At 40.5% G+C, this 16545-nt stretch overlaps 1 protein-coding gene across 1 annotated transcript; it reads left to right on the top strand.

Moving 5' to 3' along the window:
* The first annotated feature begins 8420 nt into the window (after positions 1 to 8420).
* LOC146658464 (voltage-gated potassium channel regulatory subunit KCNG2-like) lies at positions 8421 to 13409 on the top strand. The gene is made up of 2 exons (XM_085421688.1): positions 8421 to 9152; positions 12531 to 13409. Exons 1-2 carry the CDS (start codon positions 8421 to 8423, stop codon positions 13407 to 13409), a joined length of 1611 nt encoding a protein of 536 aa, XP_085277814.1.
* Positions 13410 to 16545: the final 3136 nt, after the last annotated feature.

Below are 16545 nucleotides of genomic sequence, written 5' to 3'. Positions count from 1 at the left end.
ACAGCGATGATTATAACTAGGATGATAATGACAGTTACAGAATGCATTCGCTTCAACTGGGTTGACAAATGAAGCCAAAAACTGCACTTCCTCAAGCTGCCACTTGAGGATTGCTCCAATGAGTGTGGACTCACACAATGGCCAACTTTACAGCATTAAACAGCACGTTTACAGCGTGTATGGACAACCTCTCCTTCATAGAAACTGTAAGGCGGGTGAAAAGAAATCATCACAGAGTTATACTGATAAGGCCTTCAGTTAAGCCTGCGGCTCCTTTGATTGACAGGTGTTCCAGCACTGGCAGTTGTAACCCATGGTGTTTCACTCCTTCTAAATCAAGTCACTGATGTGGACGTCTCAACCATGTTTGTGGCGTTGGCGCCTTTTGGATAATTTTTAATGGGAGTTTTGGTGAGCAGCATTCTAGTATTTTATTAGTCTGTTACTTAGCATTATATCCTGCCGGGCATGCATTGAGTTGGATCCATGCATAGCAAAAGTCCAGTAGCAGTTTTTTTCCCTTTAACTTCTTGCCTTTATCAGACAGCTGATTTGGGGAAAAAAATCATTAAAGAATGATAAAGTTCATACAGTTTGTAACCCTTACCCATTATTGAACCTACATGCAACGTGGAGCAGTTGAGCAATAAAGCCCTGCAGCTTTAGTACAGCACTGTAACAGGTTTATGCTGCTGCAGACCCACAACCATCCTGAATCCTCTGCTACTGATTTATTGCCTTCCTAGAGAGAAGGAGGGGCTTCTTAGAAACTGGAGCCTTCATCTTAGAGATAAGATAAGAAATAAGCGGCATCAATATCCCTTAACGCAATCCAGAGACAAAGTTTTAAATGGAAAAGATTGATTTATCATTAACTATTAATTATAGTCCTGGGAGCTCATGCAAAAATGTAAAATGCCATTTACTTTTAACCCTCTCATGCACAACCAAGTCCTGCAGTGGTACTTCTGAGTAAAAAAACTCATAAAATATGTATGTGGGGTAGTCAGGTTGTTAGTTTTTAATTGTTGCAAATCTGCAACGCCTGCCTTGAGAGGGTTAAAAAATGTTTCCAAACACACTGATCCTGTTAAAAAAGTGTCCACAGCTGTTTTGCCACTTTGTTGGCTGCAGTCTCATCTATTTTTCATCTTTTTTCGTTTTGCACTTCTTTGTCTTCATGACTGTTAGGACCTCCAAGCCTGTAGTTATGTCTTTAAGTCTGACATCATTAGCCATGTCTGGGCCCAAACTCCGCTGCAGGTCCCTAAGTCAAATGATCATTGCAGCATTACTGAGAGTTGAAAAACTGTCTAAATTCTTTCATCTGTAACAAAATGATCAGTGTGGCTGCTCTACCAGGTGTAACAATCCGGTCGTAAAGTCTGACGTCACTAGCCGCGTCTGGGCCTAAACTCCGCTGCAGGTCCATATATCAAACGATCACTATGGCATTACTGAGAGTTGAAAAACTGTCTAAAGTCTTCCATCTTTAATAAAATGATCAGCGTTCTGCTCTACCAGGTGTAACAATTGAGTTTAACATCCAGGCATCCATGAAAACGGAATTTATGACATTTAACGGAGTTAGAAGTTAGCAGGAAGTTAGCTCGCTAGCTTCTATCTAAATACAATATAGCATGTCCTGACTGCGGGGTTTTGGAAATTAAAACGTACAGCTCTGTTATCACTTCCAACATAAATGAAAACAGAAAGCTAAACAGCAGTGACGTTTGTAGGGTTACTGAAGTTTGGGTAGCTGATATATAATGATGTGCTACGTGACCGCTAGTGACACAGCTATGTTAGCATAATATAAACAAGCTAACTGTTTTTCCACTCGATAAAAGTTAACGTGAGTGTTCTCGGTGGTCAGGAACAAATGTAATCGCATGGCAGGATGCTGTAAAAGGACCAAACTTCAGCCAGGAGAACAACTGAGATAATCCATCCACAATACGAGGTTAGTCATTCATATACTGCTGCATGGGCTGGGCTGTAGTTACATCCTAAGGTTTTAAAAACTGAGCTTAAATAAATGATTAGCGGTAATAAAAGCCGAGGGAGGTCAACAGTGATCACTGACTGTTTTAGGAGCTTTTTGAGATCAAATAGAAGAAAATACAAAACATTAAACATGTTAACAACACAAAAGCCATATTAAACGCAGACTACTTTAGACCCGGAAGTAGGATTCCTCACGTCATCACTTAACGACCGGATTAAATTTAACATCCAGGCATCCATGAAAACTGAATTTATGACATTTAACGGAGTTAGAAGTTAGCAGGGAGTTAGCTCGCTAGCTTCCATCTAAATATAATATACCATGTTCTGACTGAGGGATTCTGAAAAAATTTAAACGTACAGCTCTGCTATCACTTCCAACATAAATGAAGACAGGAAAGTAAACAGCAGCGACGTTTGTAGGGTTACTGAAGTTGGGCTAGCTGGTTTAAAATAATGTGCTACATGATCGCTAGCGTGACAAAGCTATGTTAGCATAACATAAACAGTAAAGCTGAAGGGCAAACACTAATGAACGGAGGACTTTTTTCCACTCGTTAAAAGTTAATGTGAGGGTTCCCAATGGTTAGGGGCAAATGCAGGATGCTGTAAACAGACCAAATGTCAGTCAGGAGAACCACAGAGATAATCCATCCACAATACGAGGTTAGTCATTAATATACTGCTGCATGGGCTGGGTTGTAGTTACATATAAGGGTTTAAAAACTGAGCTTTAAAATGATTAGTGGTAATAAAAACCGAGAGAAGCCGACAGTGATCACTGACTGTTTTTAGGGGCTTGTTGAGATTAAATAGAACAAGATACAAAGCATTAAAACATGTTAAAAACACAACACACAACATGCAGACTACTTTGGGCCCGGAAGCAGGATTCATCAGGTCATCACTTAAAGACCGGATTCATTATCAGTTAGAGCTCCTCCTCATCTTTTCTTCTTCTTCTCCTTCTTCTTCTTCTTCTTCTTCTTCTTCTTCTTCTTCGGTGCAACCATATAAATACAGTGTACCCCTTTGGCCCTTTTCTACAATTCCCCTGTAGGAGAGGTTGGTGTCATTTCTTTCCCAACACTGTAAAATGCTCATATAATGTATATTTATCCACCCTGTTTCTGATTGTGATTTTAGTTCAGTTATTGTCATCATTGTGCCTGTTTTTGTTAGATGCTAGAAATGTGCAGTATGTGTGTGCCACAAATGTGTTTTAGGGGCCATTAATGCTAGGATGAATATATAATTCTGGCTAGCTTGGAAGCTGTGATGGGTTGAGCTAGCCCTCTTCCCCACTGTTTGTATTTGGTCGTAGGAGCTGGAGCGAGCAAGTTATTTATTTGGAGGTCTTTCTTTCTTTTACCTTTCTTTGTCAGGTATGTCGGATTTGTGTTGGTGTTTTTCTTTTAATCTTATGTCAAATATGTTCCATGTAAGTTCATCCTTTATGTTTAATGTAAAAATAAATGCAGCCCTTTTCCTGTGGGAGAGGAGCTGGAGCGGCAAGTTATTTACTTGGAGGTCTTTCTTTCTTTTACCTTTCTTTGTCAGACACAACGCAAGAACTGCTATGTTTATTGCTATTTTCTGTTATTACTTGCACATCATTAAGGTAATAATACTTCCTTGCTTTTACTTAGAATTATGACTGCAGGTCATATGTGCATATGGGCCAGTCGGGTAAACCAGCTTTCTCACCGAGACAGACTCATGAACTAGCCACTGTGAAGCCACTCTCTAGAATACCACTTTCACAGGGACTCAAGTAAGCTAGGGGCTAAGGCGTCCCCCAAAGTTCACATTTAAACGTTGTCATTTTTTGTCTAGATGCTAGTGTTAATAATTATTTTAGTTGTTTTTCTCAGCTTACTCCTACAGGATTATCCTGTGAGCAACCTCTGTGCCGTGCAATGGTATAAATAGGAATTTGAACGTGTCTCCTTTAATTGACTCTGGTGGAACGCATTTTAAGGTTTCAGTGTTTGATCACTGCCATGTTGGTATTTAGAGCCACAGGTGACAAGCTTTGACAAAGAGGGTGGAGTTTCATTGGCAATCTTGGATAACGAGGTGTATCCACAGATCTGGGTACATCCCAAAAGCACAGCTAGTTGCTAGTTATGCTGAGCAATAGACAGATTAAAGGGCAGAATTTTACTCACTAAAACTGGAGCACAAACCTTTCTATCTGTCACACAATCCATTTGCATCACCATCATCATAAGTGTCTCAAAATAATATAGTTAAAGCCTAGAAGACAACTGCTGGCTATAGCAGGCATCCACCTGTATATCAGCGTGCTTATGTTCCTAAAATTAAGCCTTAATGAAGTTTAAGTAAGTCATTAGATTTCACCCACTGTAAATTTGTTTAAAGAGGAAAATAGCTATTTTTGTATGAGGCTGCAAATACTCTTGGTTCTGCTGGATATTTAAAGTGTGGGAATCCATGGAGATGACTCTTTCAGAGGTAATGCAGTTCTTGCATTTCTGCTGCAGAGGATGCAGCTTGGATAAACTGTAGCTGCAGGTTTGACTGTTGCAGTGGGATGAAACTATCTATCAAATTGTTGCTTGCGGATCTGCAAGATTTCAACCCATTACGGTGTAGTGTGTTAGCAATTGTGTTCCTACTGACTGTGGCCCCAGATACCTTGATATTAATAACATGCTCCTCCCATTTTGAGCTGACCCACCAGCTTTCTTGTGACCGTTTGCACCTCATCGCTGTAGCGGTGGTTTGATCCCTGTGTGCTCCAGTCTCCATTCCAAACATCCTTGGGCGAGATACTAACCCTAAGTTGCTCTCCAATGGATTAATTGAAATATGAATGTGTGTGACAGAAAGCTGTTTGAGTGCTCCGGAAGTGTAGTAAAGTGCTGTATAAGAACCAGTTCTTTCATCATTTACCCATGAGGCATGGAGTTCTAGACAGACAACGACTGATATTTCTTCCATTTCTGAATAACTGCCCCAACAGTTGTCACCTTCTCACCAAGCTTCTTGCTGATGCAGCCTTGTGCAGGTCTACAGTCTTGTCCCAGACATGCCACCTTTGTCATGTTTCGGCTGTGTGGCAGGCAGGGATTGGACCCAAACGCAAACTCACGGGGACAGAACTTGAACTCAAAAGCACAGCTTTATTGCTGGAAAATAGAACACAAGCAATACAAAACTAAACTGGGAAAAGCTAATTATAACACATACAAGACGACACGGGGAGAATCTCACACACAGCATGAGGGACGACACAACACTGACTCAGAGAAACACAGGGTTTAAATACACTGGGGAGTAACGAGGGGAATGAGACACAGAAGGAGGGCACAGCTGGGAGAAATCAGGACTGACGAGACAAGCAAAGCAGGACACATTCACATAAGACACGGACCTTCAAAGTAAAACAGGAAGGATCACACAGAGACGCGAACTTGACACAGTGGAGACAGCAACTAAGAAACAGAGACATAAACCATAAGGCAGAGGACTCTAAGAACCGAGAGACACAGAGGGGAACTCAAACATGCAGACACAGACTTACACAGAACAGAGGGGACACAGAGAAACATGAAGGGCAAGGGATCGAAACTAGAATCCATAGAATAACTCACACAAGTACAATAATACAAACATCACAAAGAACTAAAAACGCTGGGTCAGGAGACCCAGGACCGTGACAACCTTAGGACACAGCCAATCTGTCTGAGCCAGAATTCTGGCTGGGTTGTAAGGGATCAAATACTCAATTCATAACTTTGAGTTTTTTTGTGGAATTTTGGTTTATCTCCTCCCATTAAAATGAACACTGAGAGAGACTGTTCTTTTCTTTGTAACTAAGCAGACTTACAAATTCAACATACTTATTTCTCCAACTGTATGTATCTGTAAATGATGAGTTCTGTTGTGCACATTCATGCCATACACACATGTATACAGCATAAACTCCAACTGCACAATCTGACTACAGTTGGTATTATGATGACACTTAATGCATGTTTGGCTCTTTATTCTCTTTATATCCTCTTGATATATCTCATTAATCCCACTTTCTGTAGATGAGTTGGCATTTCGACATTTAAGCCCAAAGCTTAGAGATGCAGTGTGACAGAAGTTAATGGATGATGTTTGGATCAGACTCAAAGAGTCGTGATTATGTTCAGGCTGATTACAGGGTCATGCATTAGTCACCCAAACGGTGGACCATTGAGAGGAGAGAGAGGGAGGAAAAGATAAACAGATGGATCATCTGGGACGGCTTTGTTCATTCTGGGTTTGAGCTTCTCTTACACTTGAGACGTGTAAGAATTAATGACAAATTTCCGTGCAGTAATTGGACATTACTTTTTATGAAATTCAGTGCTAAATGTTTCACACACAGCAGCAATATTTGGAATATTTAGAGGCATTTTGAACGGACTGGTATCACAACACAGATTTAAGGTAAGTTTCGTATCCTATCATGACTAAAGTGGTGGATTTACCAGAAAACGTGTTGTGCTTTTGCTAAGAGATGTTGGTTAAGCAAATTGTAGTTATGTGAGAAAAAAACCCAAGTGTTTGAATGATATTTAAGTAGGGAAAATAACTGCAGGCACAGAGCCAAAGAGAGGCCAATAGTGGCCATCCTACATACACCCTTCTTAGAACTGGTTATACCCAGTAAAAGCTATTTTTCTAGCAGATTTTCTAAAAATAATTTCTTTATTATTTAAACAACACAACCACCTGTTGGAATTTGTATGGGCTACAACAAAAACTGTCCACATAATTAAATTTGACAGTAGTGTATGATCTGAAACACCTTCCTTGTAGCAGACTTCTATAAGGGACGGTTTTCAAGATGTAAAGTTTAAGTGAGTAATGGAAAAAAAAAATGTCTGACTTGGCTACTTAATGTCTGTCACCATTGTTGTGCGTCTGATGTTAGAATGATTACCGGCTACATCAATAGCTACATCAAACTCAAAGTCAAAAAGAGAAAGAAAATAACAGAAATAAATAGATTTTAAATCTGCATGCATTTATTATTATTATTATTATTATTATTATTATTATTATTATTATTATTATTATTAAAAACAGAATAAAAATAAGCCTATACAAAATAACAGCAGATTAACCTGGTTAACCGGAAAAGATTTAAACAGTTTTTTTTCCAACAACTCCACAGATTCAGCTAAAAGGAGCTAAACTGTTCCAAAACATTGGAGCCACAGACTGAAAAGCTCCCCTGTCTCCCCTGGTCTTCAGTCTTATGAGGGACAGCTAATAGATTTTGAGCTTGTGAGCGAAGACAGTAAACAGCATTGTGTTTAACAAGAAGTTGAGTTATGTAGTCTGGAGGTTGTCCATGCAAGGGTGAGAATATTAAAATTAATTCTAAAATAAACTGGGAGTCAATAAAGAGAATAAAATGTCAGCTTGCTTGCTAGAGTCTGTTAAGAGTCTGACCGTAGCATTTTGTGTTGCTTGGAGACATGGCTGAGATTTATCTGCTATAATCTAGGTGCAGTGACACAAAGGCCTTAACATTTCAGAAGAGTAGACTATAATTCACAATTTTGAAATATTCCTTAAATAAAAGAAACAGAAAAGTGAAAACTCACTGGTTCGGGATAAACAGTCAACTAGGGTGTATAGCCTATGCAGCTGGTGAGGCTTAAAAGACACATACAGTTGAATGTCATTAGCATAGAAATGCTAAAAAACGGCAGGCACAAAGATTAAATGATACCTACTTAAGGAAGCATGTAAAATCAGAATAACGGTGGACCCAGGATTGAACCTTGTGGAGGTTAAACAAGCAATCTAAGAGGAGAAGGTGTACGCGCGAACAAAATGTCCTTCTAGAGCAGGGGTGGGGAACTCCAGGCCTAAAGGGCCGATGTCCTGCAGGTTTTAGATGTGTCCTTGATCCACCACAGCTGATTTAAATAGCTAAATTACCTCCTCAACATGTGTTGAAGTTCTCCAGAGCCCTGTCATTTAATTCAGATGTGTTGACCCAGGGTGATATCTAAAACCTGCAGGACACCAACCCTTGAGGCCTGGAGTTCCCCATCCCTGATCTAGAAGAAAAGGAGGATGATGAATCTACTGATTATTCAGAGATAGAAGCCAAAATCTTGAATAGTAATCAATAGTATCAAAGACAGCACTAAATTCAAGCGGTATGAGTACAGAACAATTTCCTACATTAGGCGCCATTAGAAGATCATTGTAGACCTTTAAAAGAGCAGTTTCAGTTACATACTGGCATTGAAGTGTATGATGGTTAATATACAGCTAATATAAGAGGGTAGGCCACTCATCGATCACCATGTATGAATTTTTAATGTAATCAATCTTTTCAGACTTTACCATAACTACAGTCCAGCTCTTCAGCCAAATACCCACGTACCACCATGGCTATCATCGGCGCTGGCTTTGATGACCATTCCTTTAGCAGTGATGAGAGTTACAACCACCTCTTCATAGATACAGAGAACACTGAAGTCAAAGGCTTGTACTTCCAGCGTGGTCAGCTGCTCCGTGGACGTGATGCCTCTTGGTTTGTGGATCCTTCCTTGCGGGCCCTCATCAATGTGGGAGGTATCCGGTATGCTTTTCCCTGGAGTACTTTGGAAGATTTCCCCCAGAGTCGCCTGAGTCACCTCCACTCCTGCACCACCCTGAGAGAGATAGCAGAGTTTTGTGATGACTACGACCCCTTGTGTCATGAATTCTTCTTTGATCGAGACCCTTTAGCCTTTCAGATGATCTTCAACTTCCTGGGCCGTGGGAAGCTCCGCGTGCTGCAGGATGTCTGCAATGTAGCTCTGCATACTGAGCTGCTGTACTGGGGCATTGATGTAGGACAGATGGCACCCTGCTGCCACCACCGCATGATGTGCTCAGTGGATGAGGTGGTGGTGCAGCACCAGCGCAAGGAGGAAGAGTGGAGGGAGAGGAGAAGAGTGATGAGAGCAAATGCAGAGCAGGGAAGCTTCTTCCACAAGCTGGGAGAAGCAGTGGAGAACCCCCACTCTGGTTTTGCAGGCAAAGTGTTTGCCTTCATGTCTGTCATGATGGTTGTGGTCACTGTAGTCAGCCTGTGCATCAGCACCATGCCAGACCAGCAGCAGCAAGAATCTATGGTATGTACCAACCAAAGCAATGGTGTGCACGACCATGTTTTTTTTTAACTCCAAATATGAAATGAGAGTTTGCACTGTGGCACAGTTTATGATAAATAAGGGTCATTTTGAACTGTGAATCATGCAAAGCTACTCTTTAAAGTCCCATTTAAAGCTCACAGTACGTATTGGTATTATCTGCATTTTACCAGCCCTGGTACACTAGATATTAAGTTTGAACTGCAATATTCTAGTGTATTGCTTGTATTGCAATACTATAGCTTAATGCTTCAGTCGGAGTGGAAGCATATTTTTTTGTTAGTATCCGGTTGTTCAGTGATGACGCGACGAATCCTACTTCCGGGTCTAAAGTAGTCTGCGTTTAATATGGCTTTTGTGTTGTTAACATGTTTAATGTTATGTATTTTCTTCTATTTGATCTCAAAAAGCTCCTAAAACAGTCAGTGATCCCTGTTGACCTCCCTCGGCTTTTATTACCACTAATCATTTATTTAAGCTCAGTTTTTAAAACCTTAGGATGTAACTACAGCCCAGCCCATGCAGCAGTATATGAATGACTAACCTCGTATTGTGGATGGATTATCTCAGTTGTTCTCCTGGCTGAAGTTTGGTCCTTTTACAGCATCCTGCCATGCGATTACATTTGTTCCTGACCACCGAGAACACTCACGGTAACTTTTATCGAGTGGAAAAAAAGTTAGCTTGTTTATATTATGCTAACATAGCTGTGTCGCTAGCGGTCACCTAGCACATCATTATATACCAGCTAGCCCAACTTCAGTAACCCTACAAACGTCACTGCTGTTTAGTTTTCTGTCTTCATTTATGCTGGAAGTGATAGCAGAGCTGTACGTTTTAATTTGTTTCCAAAACCCCGCAGTCAGGACATGCTATATTGTATTTAGATAGAAGCTAGCGAGCTAACTCCCTGCTAACTTCTAACTCCGTTAAATGTCATAAATTCCGTTTTCATGGATGCCTGGATGTTAAACTCAATTGTTACACCTGGTAGAGCAGAACGCTGATCATTTTATTAAAGATGAAAGACTTTAGACAGTTTTTCAACTCTCAGTAATGCCGTAGTGATCGTTTGATATATGGACCTGCAGCGGAGTTTAGACCCAGACACGGCTAGTGACGTCAGACTGAACAACCGGATTGGCCACTTTGGCCAGTGGGGTCATTTTAAGGGAAAATGTCTTAATGTGCAGCTGTGACTCAGGACGTAGTTTGAATTGTCTACAAATTGGGATGTTGGTAGTGGTGTGCAGATCGATATTGAAATATCGATTCTTCTGATACTAGTAATTTATGTTCTAGAATTGATTCTCATATTAAAATATCAATATTTTAGTACTTTCTGGTAAATTTGTAGTTTATCATTAACAGGAACACAGTGTAGTGCCATATCACCCTATTAGAGCACTTCGCTCTCGCTCTGCAGGCTTACTTGTTGTTCCTAGAGTATTTAAAAGTAGAATGGGAGGCAGAGCCTTCAATTTTCAGGCCCCTCTTCTGTGGAACCAGCTTCCAGTTTGGATTCGGGAGACTTTTAAGATTAGGCTTAAAACTTTCCTTTTTGCTAAAGCATATAGTTAGGGCTGGATTAGGGGACCCTGAATCCTCCCTTAGTTATGCTGCAATAGACGTAGGCTGCCGGGGATTCCCATGATGCATTGAGTTTTTCCTTTCTAGTCACCTTTCTCACTCACTATGTGTTAACAGACCTCTCTGCATCGAATCATATCTGTTATTAATCTCTGGCTCTCTTCCACAGCATGTCTTTCTGCCAGAGGTTTCTTCCTGTTAAAAGGGAGTTTTTCCTTCCCACTGTCACCAAAGTGCTTGCTCATAGGGGGTCATATGATTGTTGGGTTTTTCTCTGTATCTATGAAGCGCCTCGAGGCGACTTTTGTTGTGATTTGGCGCTATATAAATAAAATTGAATTGAATTGAATTGGAAAGAAACTATATCATTCAGGTCGTCTAAATTGGATGGAACTACTTCCGCTTACGCCTTTCATGGTCATATGCGAAATATGCCTGTATAAATGTGTCACGGCCCCTGGCGTGCACACTCACAACAATGGCTGAGTGTAAACGGAGTCATGTGTGGACGTATTTTACCTCCACATAAAGCCAAGACACAGTTTGCCATACATGTGGCAAGACAGTGAGGTGTTGTTAAACACCTCAGGGTAAATCCTATCACAGAATATGATGAACTTATGTTGAGGCGAACTGAAGAGGAGGAGAGGGACAGGTGCAGCTGGGGCAAGACAGACATCTCTCGCAGAGTCCTTTAGTGCTGCAGGCAGGCAACGTGTTCAAATAGCGCACAACTTCAGTTTTTTTTATTTCTATATGATAATTCTGCATTATTAAGCAATAAAAACAAGTAGTCTGATGTCCTGTAATCATTATGAAGCTATATTATTACAATTACATAATACAATTATATATTGTATTATGAAATACTGTACAATGAAACATTAAGTTTTTGTACACAGCATCAGTATCATCGATACCATGAATTTTACTTGGTATCTGATCAGAAAGCAAATCAGTGGTATCGCACATCACTAGATGTTGGTGGTTTACTCTGTCTTCTCCAGCCAGAATGTCAAAGTATCCAAGAGCAAAATACTGAACCTACCGCCCCCGGTGCATCCATCAGACTGCGATGGTGCTTAGGTATAAAAAAAATCGCTTACATGAATAGATGTATGATTGTGTGAATGAGGCTTTGAGTAAAAAGTGCTTTGATTGATCAGTCAGAGTAGAAAAGTGCTATTTAATCACCAGTCAATTTAATGTGACTTTAAAATTTGGAACAACCTTTAGAGAGTTGGTAAATAAATTCAGTTAGACCTCTTTGATCAGTCAGTACTTACTGTACTTTCGTTATGTTTCTAAGTTGAACCATGTGTGGAACTTCAAATTTGACCCAATGAATTAGATTCTGTAGTTTCTGACAGTATTTATAAGTTTTTAGTTTTATCCTTGTTTAGTTGCTCATGTATTTATTTGTTGCTACTAGGTAGATATAAAAAGAATTTATAGCTGCAATCTGCCACGTGCATGGCACCACAAAATTGCTCGGCTCACAGTTGGAACCACTGGCATAGTGTTGGTCAATTACCTTGACCAACACTATGTAACAATTAGCTCTCAAACCGGTCAAAATGTGGTCTGGTTTTCAAAGGGAAAACAGGCTACATATTAGCACAACCATCATCATAACCTTGGTGGAAGAAAGGTACTAAACTAGTGTTTTGCACCAATGCTGGTTATCAGCCTACAAGATAATTATTAAATTGTGTACATTTAGATCAATTAAATTTACCAATGGATTTCTGTCTTTTGTTACTCTTGCAGGGTGAATGCTCTCAGAAGTGCCGAAACATGTTCTTGGTAGAGTCGATTTGCGTGGCTTGGTTCACTTTGGAGTTTCTGGTGCGATTTTTCCATGCACAGAGCAAGCTGGAGTTCATTCAGGGACCACTCAACATCACTGATATAGCCGCCATCTTGCCCTACTATGTTTCCCTGTTTCTTGAGTTTAAGGACGAAACAGTGCACGATATTGTTGCTGGTGCAGGGAAGAGCACTCTAGATAAACTGGGTCTAATCCTGCGTGTGATGAGGGCCTTGCGTATCATGTATGTCATGAAGCTGGCCCGTCACTCTATGGGTCTGCAGACTCTGGGGCTGACCATGCAGCGAAGCGTGACTGACTTTGGCCTGCTGCTGCTCTTCATCTGTGTCGCTGTGGCCCTCTTTTCTCCACTTGTCCACCTTGCTGAAAGTGAGCTGGCTCCAAATGCTGCTAGAACCCCCCAGCTAATGTTCAGCAGCATCCCAGCATCATACTGGTGGTCCATCATCTCCGTGACCACCGTGGGGTATGGAGACATGGTGCCACGCAGCATTCCTGGCCAAGTGGGGGCGCTAATCATCATCTTAGCAGGGATCCTCATCCTGTCCTTCCCTTCCACATCTATCTTCCACACTTTTAACCGCACTTACAATGAACTTAAAGAAGAGCACAAGAGGCTGTGGAAGGAAGAGAGGGGTGCTGAGCTTGCCACTGGGGCTGAAGAAAGCATGAAAGAAAGAGAAACATGGCCTGATAATTGGCCTGAAACTGATTTTCTGCCTGATCTAGATGATCATTATTACCTCTCCATGAAAGACATTCAAATGCTGGATAAGAACACAAGCCATCAACCACTTATTGCTCCTGCTACATTTTGATTATATGAAAATACATTCCTGATGGGACTTGGTGTACACTCAGAAAAGCTGTAGGAGGTAGAAAATATGGATATGGACATTATTTTTGTGATGATTGTGATAGCAAACTGGAAACTGCACCTAGAACAGAAACAGCTGCATTATACTGATAACAAAACTTCCATCCTCAGGAAGCATCTGCACAGACAGATGCTAACACAAAGCTAGCCAAGAACCGAAACTAATGTTAAGGCAGTGATGAGCAGTAAGGGTTGTTGCAATGCAGCCTTTATTTTTTTCTCTTCAAGTTCCTACAGTAGTGTTCATATGTAAATGGTACAAAAAAAATCATGTGTCCTAAGTAGGACAGGGATTTGTGTTGGTGTGTGGGACTGTAGCTTAAGGTTTATATTAACAGTGTGTAATACATTACTTTTTGAGTAATCATCCCAACATTGTTCACCTACCTTTGTCGCGTCTGCTTAAATGTAAATGTAGTGTATAACTGATTTATTATTTGAGTACTGTGAACATTTACTGTAATATACATTACCTAAACTTATATAGACTTTGGGTATGCATATTTATATGTGCTGTGAAACATGTCACGGTCCGGGGAAGTGTTATGTTAAACCTTGAATTTCTGTGAAACTTCCTATCTGTTCAGTCTGTGTTTGGGTGCGCCTTTTCGCTTCGGCCTTTCAGCCTTCTGACAAAACGATCCACAAATTCATTAGTTTCTTGGTCAAAAAGGGGATAGACCTACATTTGATAGTGGGAAGTAGAGGCAGACAACTCCTTTAACAATAGTTACTGACAAAATGCTGATGCAACACTGTTTGTTGAAAATCAGTGTGTTTTAATGCTTTAATGCTATTAACCAGAAACCACTTTTTGTCCAACAAAGGGCAGACATGTTCATTAAACAAGCCCTGAAGAAAACTACAGCATGTCACTGTGGAAAGGATTTTCTCTGCTGCAGACTGCAGTACAATAATTACATAGTAATTGTTTCAGTGATTATACCCTGAAGGGAGACATAAATCTAAGATATGCCCACATTAGTTTATAGTCTTAATACAAGGTGGACTCTTGAAGCTGTTATCACTAAAGTCTGTGCCACGCAGGTGCATCACGCCTGGAAATGATCTGACAGCGACTGATCCGGTCTGGTGATTTGAGTGCAACAGGAAGGCAGAGTTGGGCTTCTGGGATATGCACAAAACCCTGGATTACTACAGAGGCCTGTAAAAGAATGGAAAAAAGTTAATTCTGGATGCAGAATGTTTGCCTCTGATGAGAGACAGGGATGCCAGGAGTTCACCAACAAAGAGTGGCATGAGGTTTAAGATGGAGAGAACAGGAGTGAGCCAGGGAGAAGGAGGGGAAACAGAGGCGGAGGAGGGAATGAAGGCCAGTTGGATTTAAAAGTTTGGCCAACCTTGAACAAATAAAACTAACTTTGCTTTTTTTTTTTTTCTTTCAGAATAGTTTGGCCTGCAGAGTATCATTGCATTGAAACAGACAATGAATGGCTACCAAGGACTCTTGATCATTGGGAATGGTTCTGGGGCAGCTGTCTAGTCATAGTACTTCCAGGTCAACATTCGCACCGACTAAAATGTCAGTAATAAATGTCATTAAAAAAAAATCATGATCAAAAAGCTTGAAGATCAAACTGCATGTCTGCAAGGTGGAAAAGCATGGCAACCTAACCTGACTGCAGAGGAGCTGCAGGAAGTAGTTGCTGACACTTGAGTAGTTGTCCACTCCAATGAGCAGCAGTTTTGCACAAACAGAAACCACATCTCATTACCAAAAGAGATCAAAAGGACCTTTTTTAATCACAAAGGCCTAAAGTCTGTGGAGCAACATTTGGATGACTCAGATTGCTTTAAAATAAGCCATAATCAGTAACGGTATGTTGGGTTTAAAATGGGGGTAAAAAAAACAAAAAACAATTAATAACACCTCACCAGCTGTTAAACATGGAAGTTGACCTATTGTCTTCTCAGGTTTCTCAGGTTGTGTATCAATGAGTAGCTTGGAAGCTGTCCAGACAGATATTATATAGTGAGGCAAAAATACACTAAAGCTTCTCGGCTGAGCCACTGGAACGTGAATGAAAACCCAAACTTTTTCCTTCATAAAGGTGACATTTGACGATCTCCCCTGTATCCTTAATGATGAGATCTGACACCTCAGTATATATCAGTAGAGATCACCTCCACTAATGTCTGATGCAAATACATGCTTCAAGAGGCAAAGAGTTAAAGATATAGGAACCTGTAAGACAGATTAATGCCATTATTTTATGCAAGTTATAATTTTAAAATATTTAATAACCCCAGGTTACCCGAATTTTTGTAGGCATGTACATGTGTTTCTTTGTACACTTGTCGCCTCAACATGAATCTGTTTACATAGCATTATATTGAGGGCAAAAAGAAAATCGTAAATGACGTAATCTTTGGGGGCTTAGAAGATTTATGTTTAGGTTGGGGTGACGTTTTGGTTAGGTCCTTTGGAGGGACAGAAACATGTAAGCACGTGTGTTTATATGACTACTTGTGATGTGGTACCCTCTGTTCTCTGGTTCATGGGAATCGCAAGCCTGTCATTACTTTTTTTCCTGATATAAAATAACCAGAGGAATGTCTGCACCACACTCACACACTTTGTGTCTGACATCCCACTAAAACCATTTCCACACTGCCCCTAAAAGCCTCTTGCACTAAAAACAGCTTGTCTGCTCAACTGACCCTCAACCCTCGGCTGCTTGGAAGCTGCTGACTGCTCTCAGTCACTGTAACTGTGTATTTAAAGGTAAAGCAGGGCTTGCACTACAAAAAACAAAGTTCCAGTAACAGCAACAGCAGCTGTGCTCCAAATCAGAGTGTGCTATTTAAAATAATCACAAAATAGATCTTAAGCTACAGCTCTGGGGCCTGAATTCAAGTCAAACGTAAAAAAACAGAACCTGAACTACTACTTATTCTAATTTTATAATAAAAATGGATCAAATGAGTAGTTTAAATGTAAATAGGAAAAGGAAATGATCACACAGCTCTTTAGTTTGAATTAAGTTTGCAGAACTTGATAGCATCTTTCAGTTCATTCATTTTGTGTTCTGGGAAGTATATTTTGCTGTTTTTCC

Source organism: Rhamphochromis longiceps, linkage group LG11 (assembly GCF_057381845.1).
Source record: "Rhamphochromis longiceps isolate RC_006_pf linkage group LG11, R_longiceps_female_GT1.1, whole genome shotgun sequence".
In the NCBI taxonomy this organism is placed as follows: Eukaryota; Metazoa; Chordata; class Actinopteri; order Cichliformes; family Cichlidae; genus Rhamphochromis; species Rhamphochromis longiceps.
The sequence above is the reverse complement of the archived record's forward strand: the minus strand, read 5'-3'. Positions and strand labels throughout refer to the sequence as shown.

What these genes read in the sequence shown, in the direction of transcription:
- LOC146658464 (XM_085421688.1), top strand. Translation starts at nt 8,421, where the DNA reads ATGGCTATCATCGGCGCTGGCTTTGATGACCATTCCTTTAGCAGTGAT. An exon ending in AGCAGCAGCAAGAATCTATG is followed by an intron (nt 9,153 to 12,530) that starts GTATGTACCAAC and finishes TTACTCTTGCAG; the next exon opens with GGTGAATGCTCTCAGAAGTG.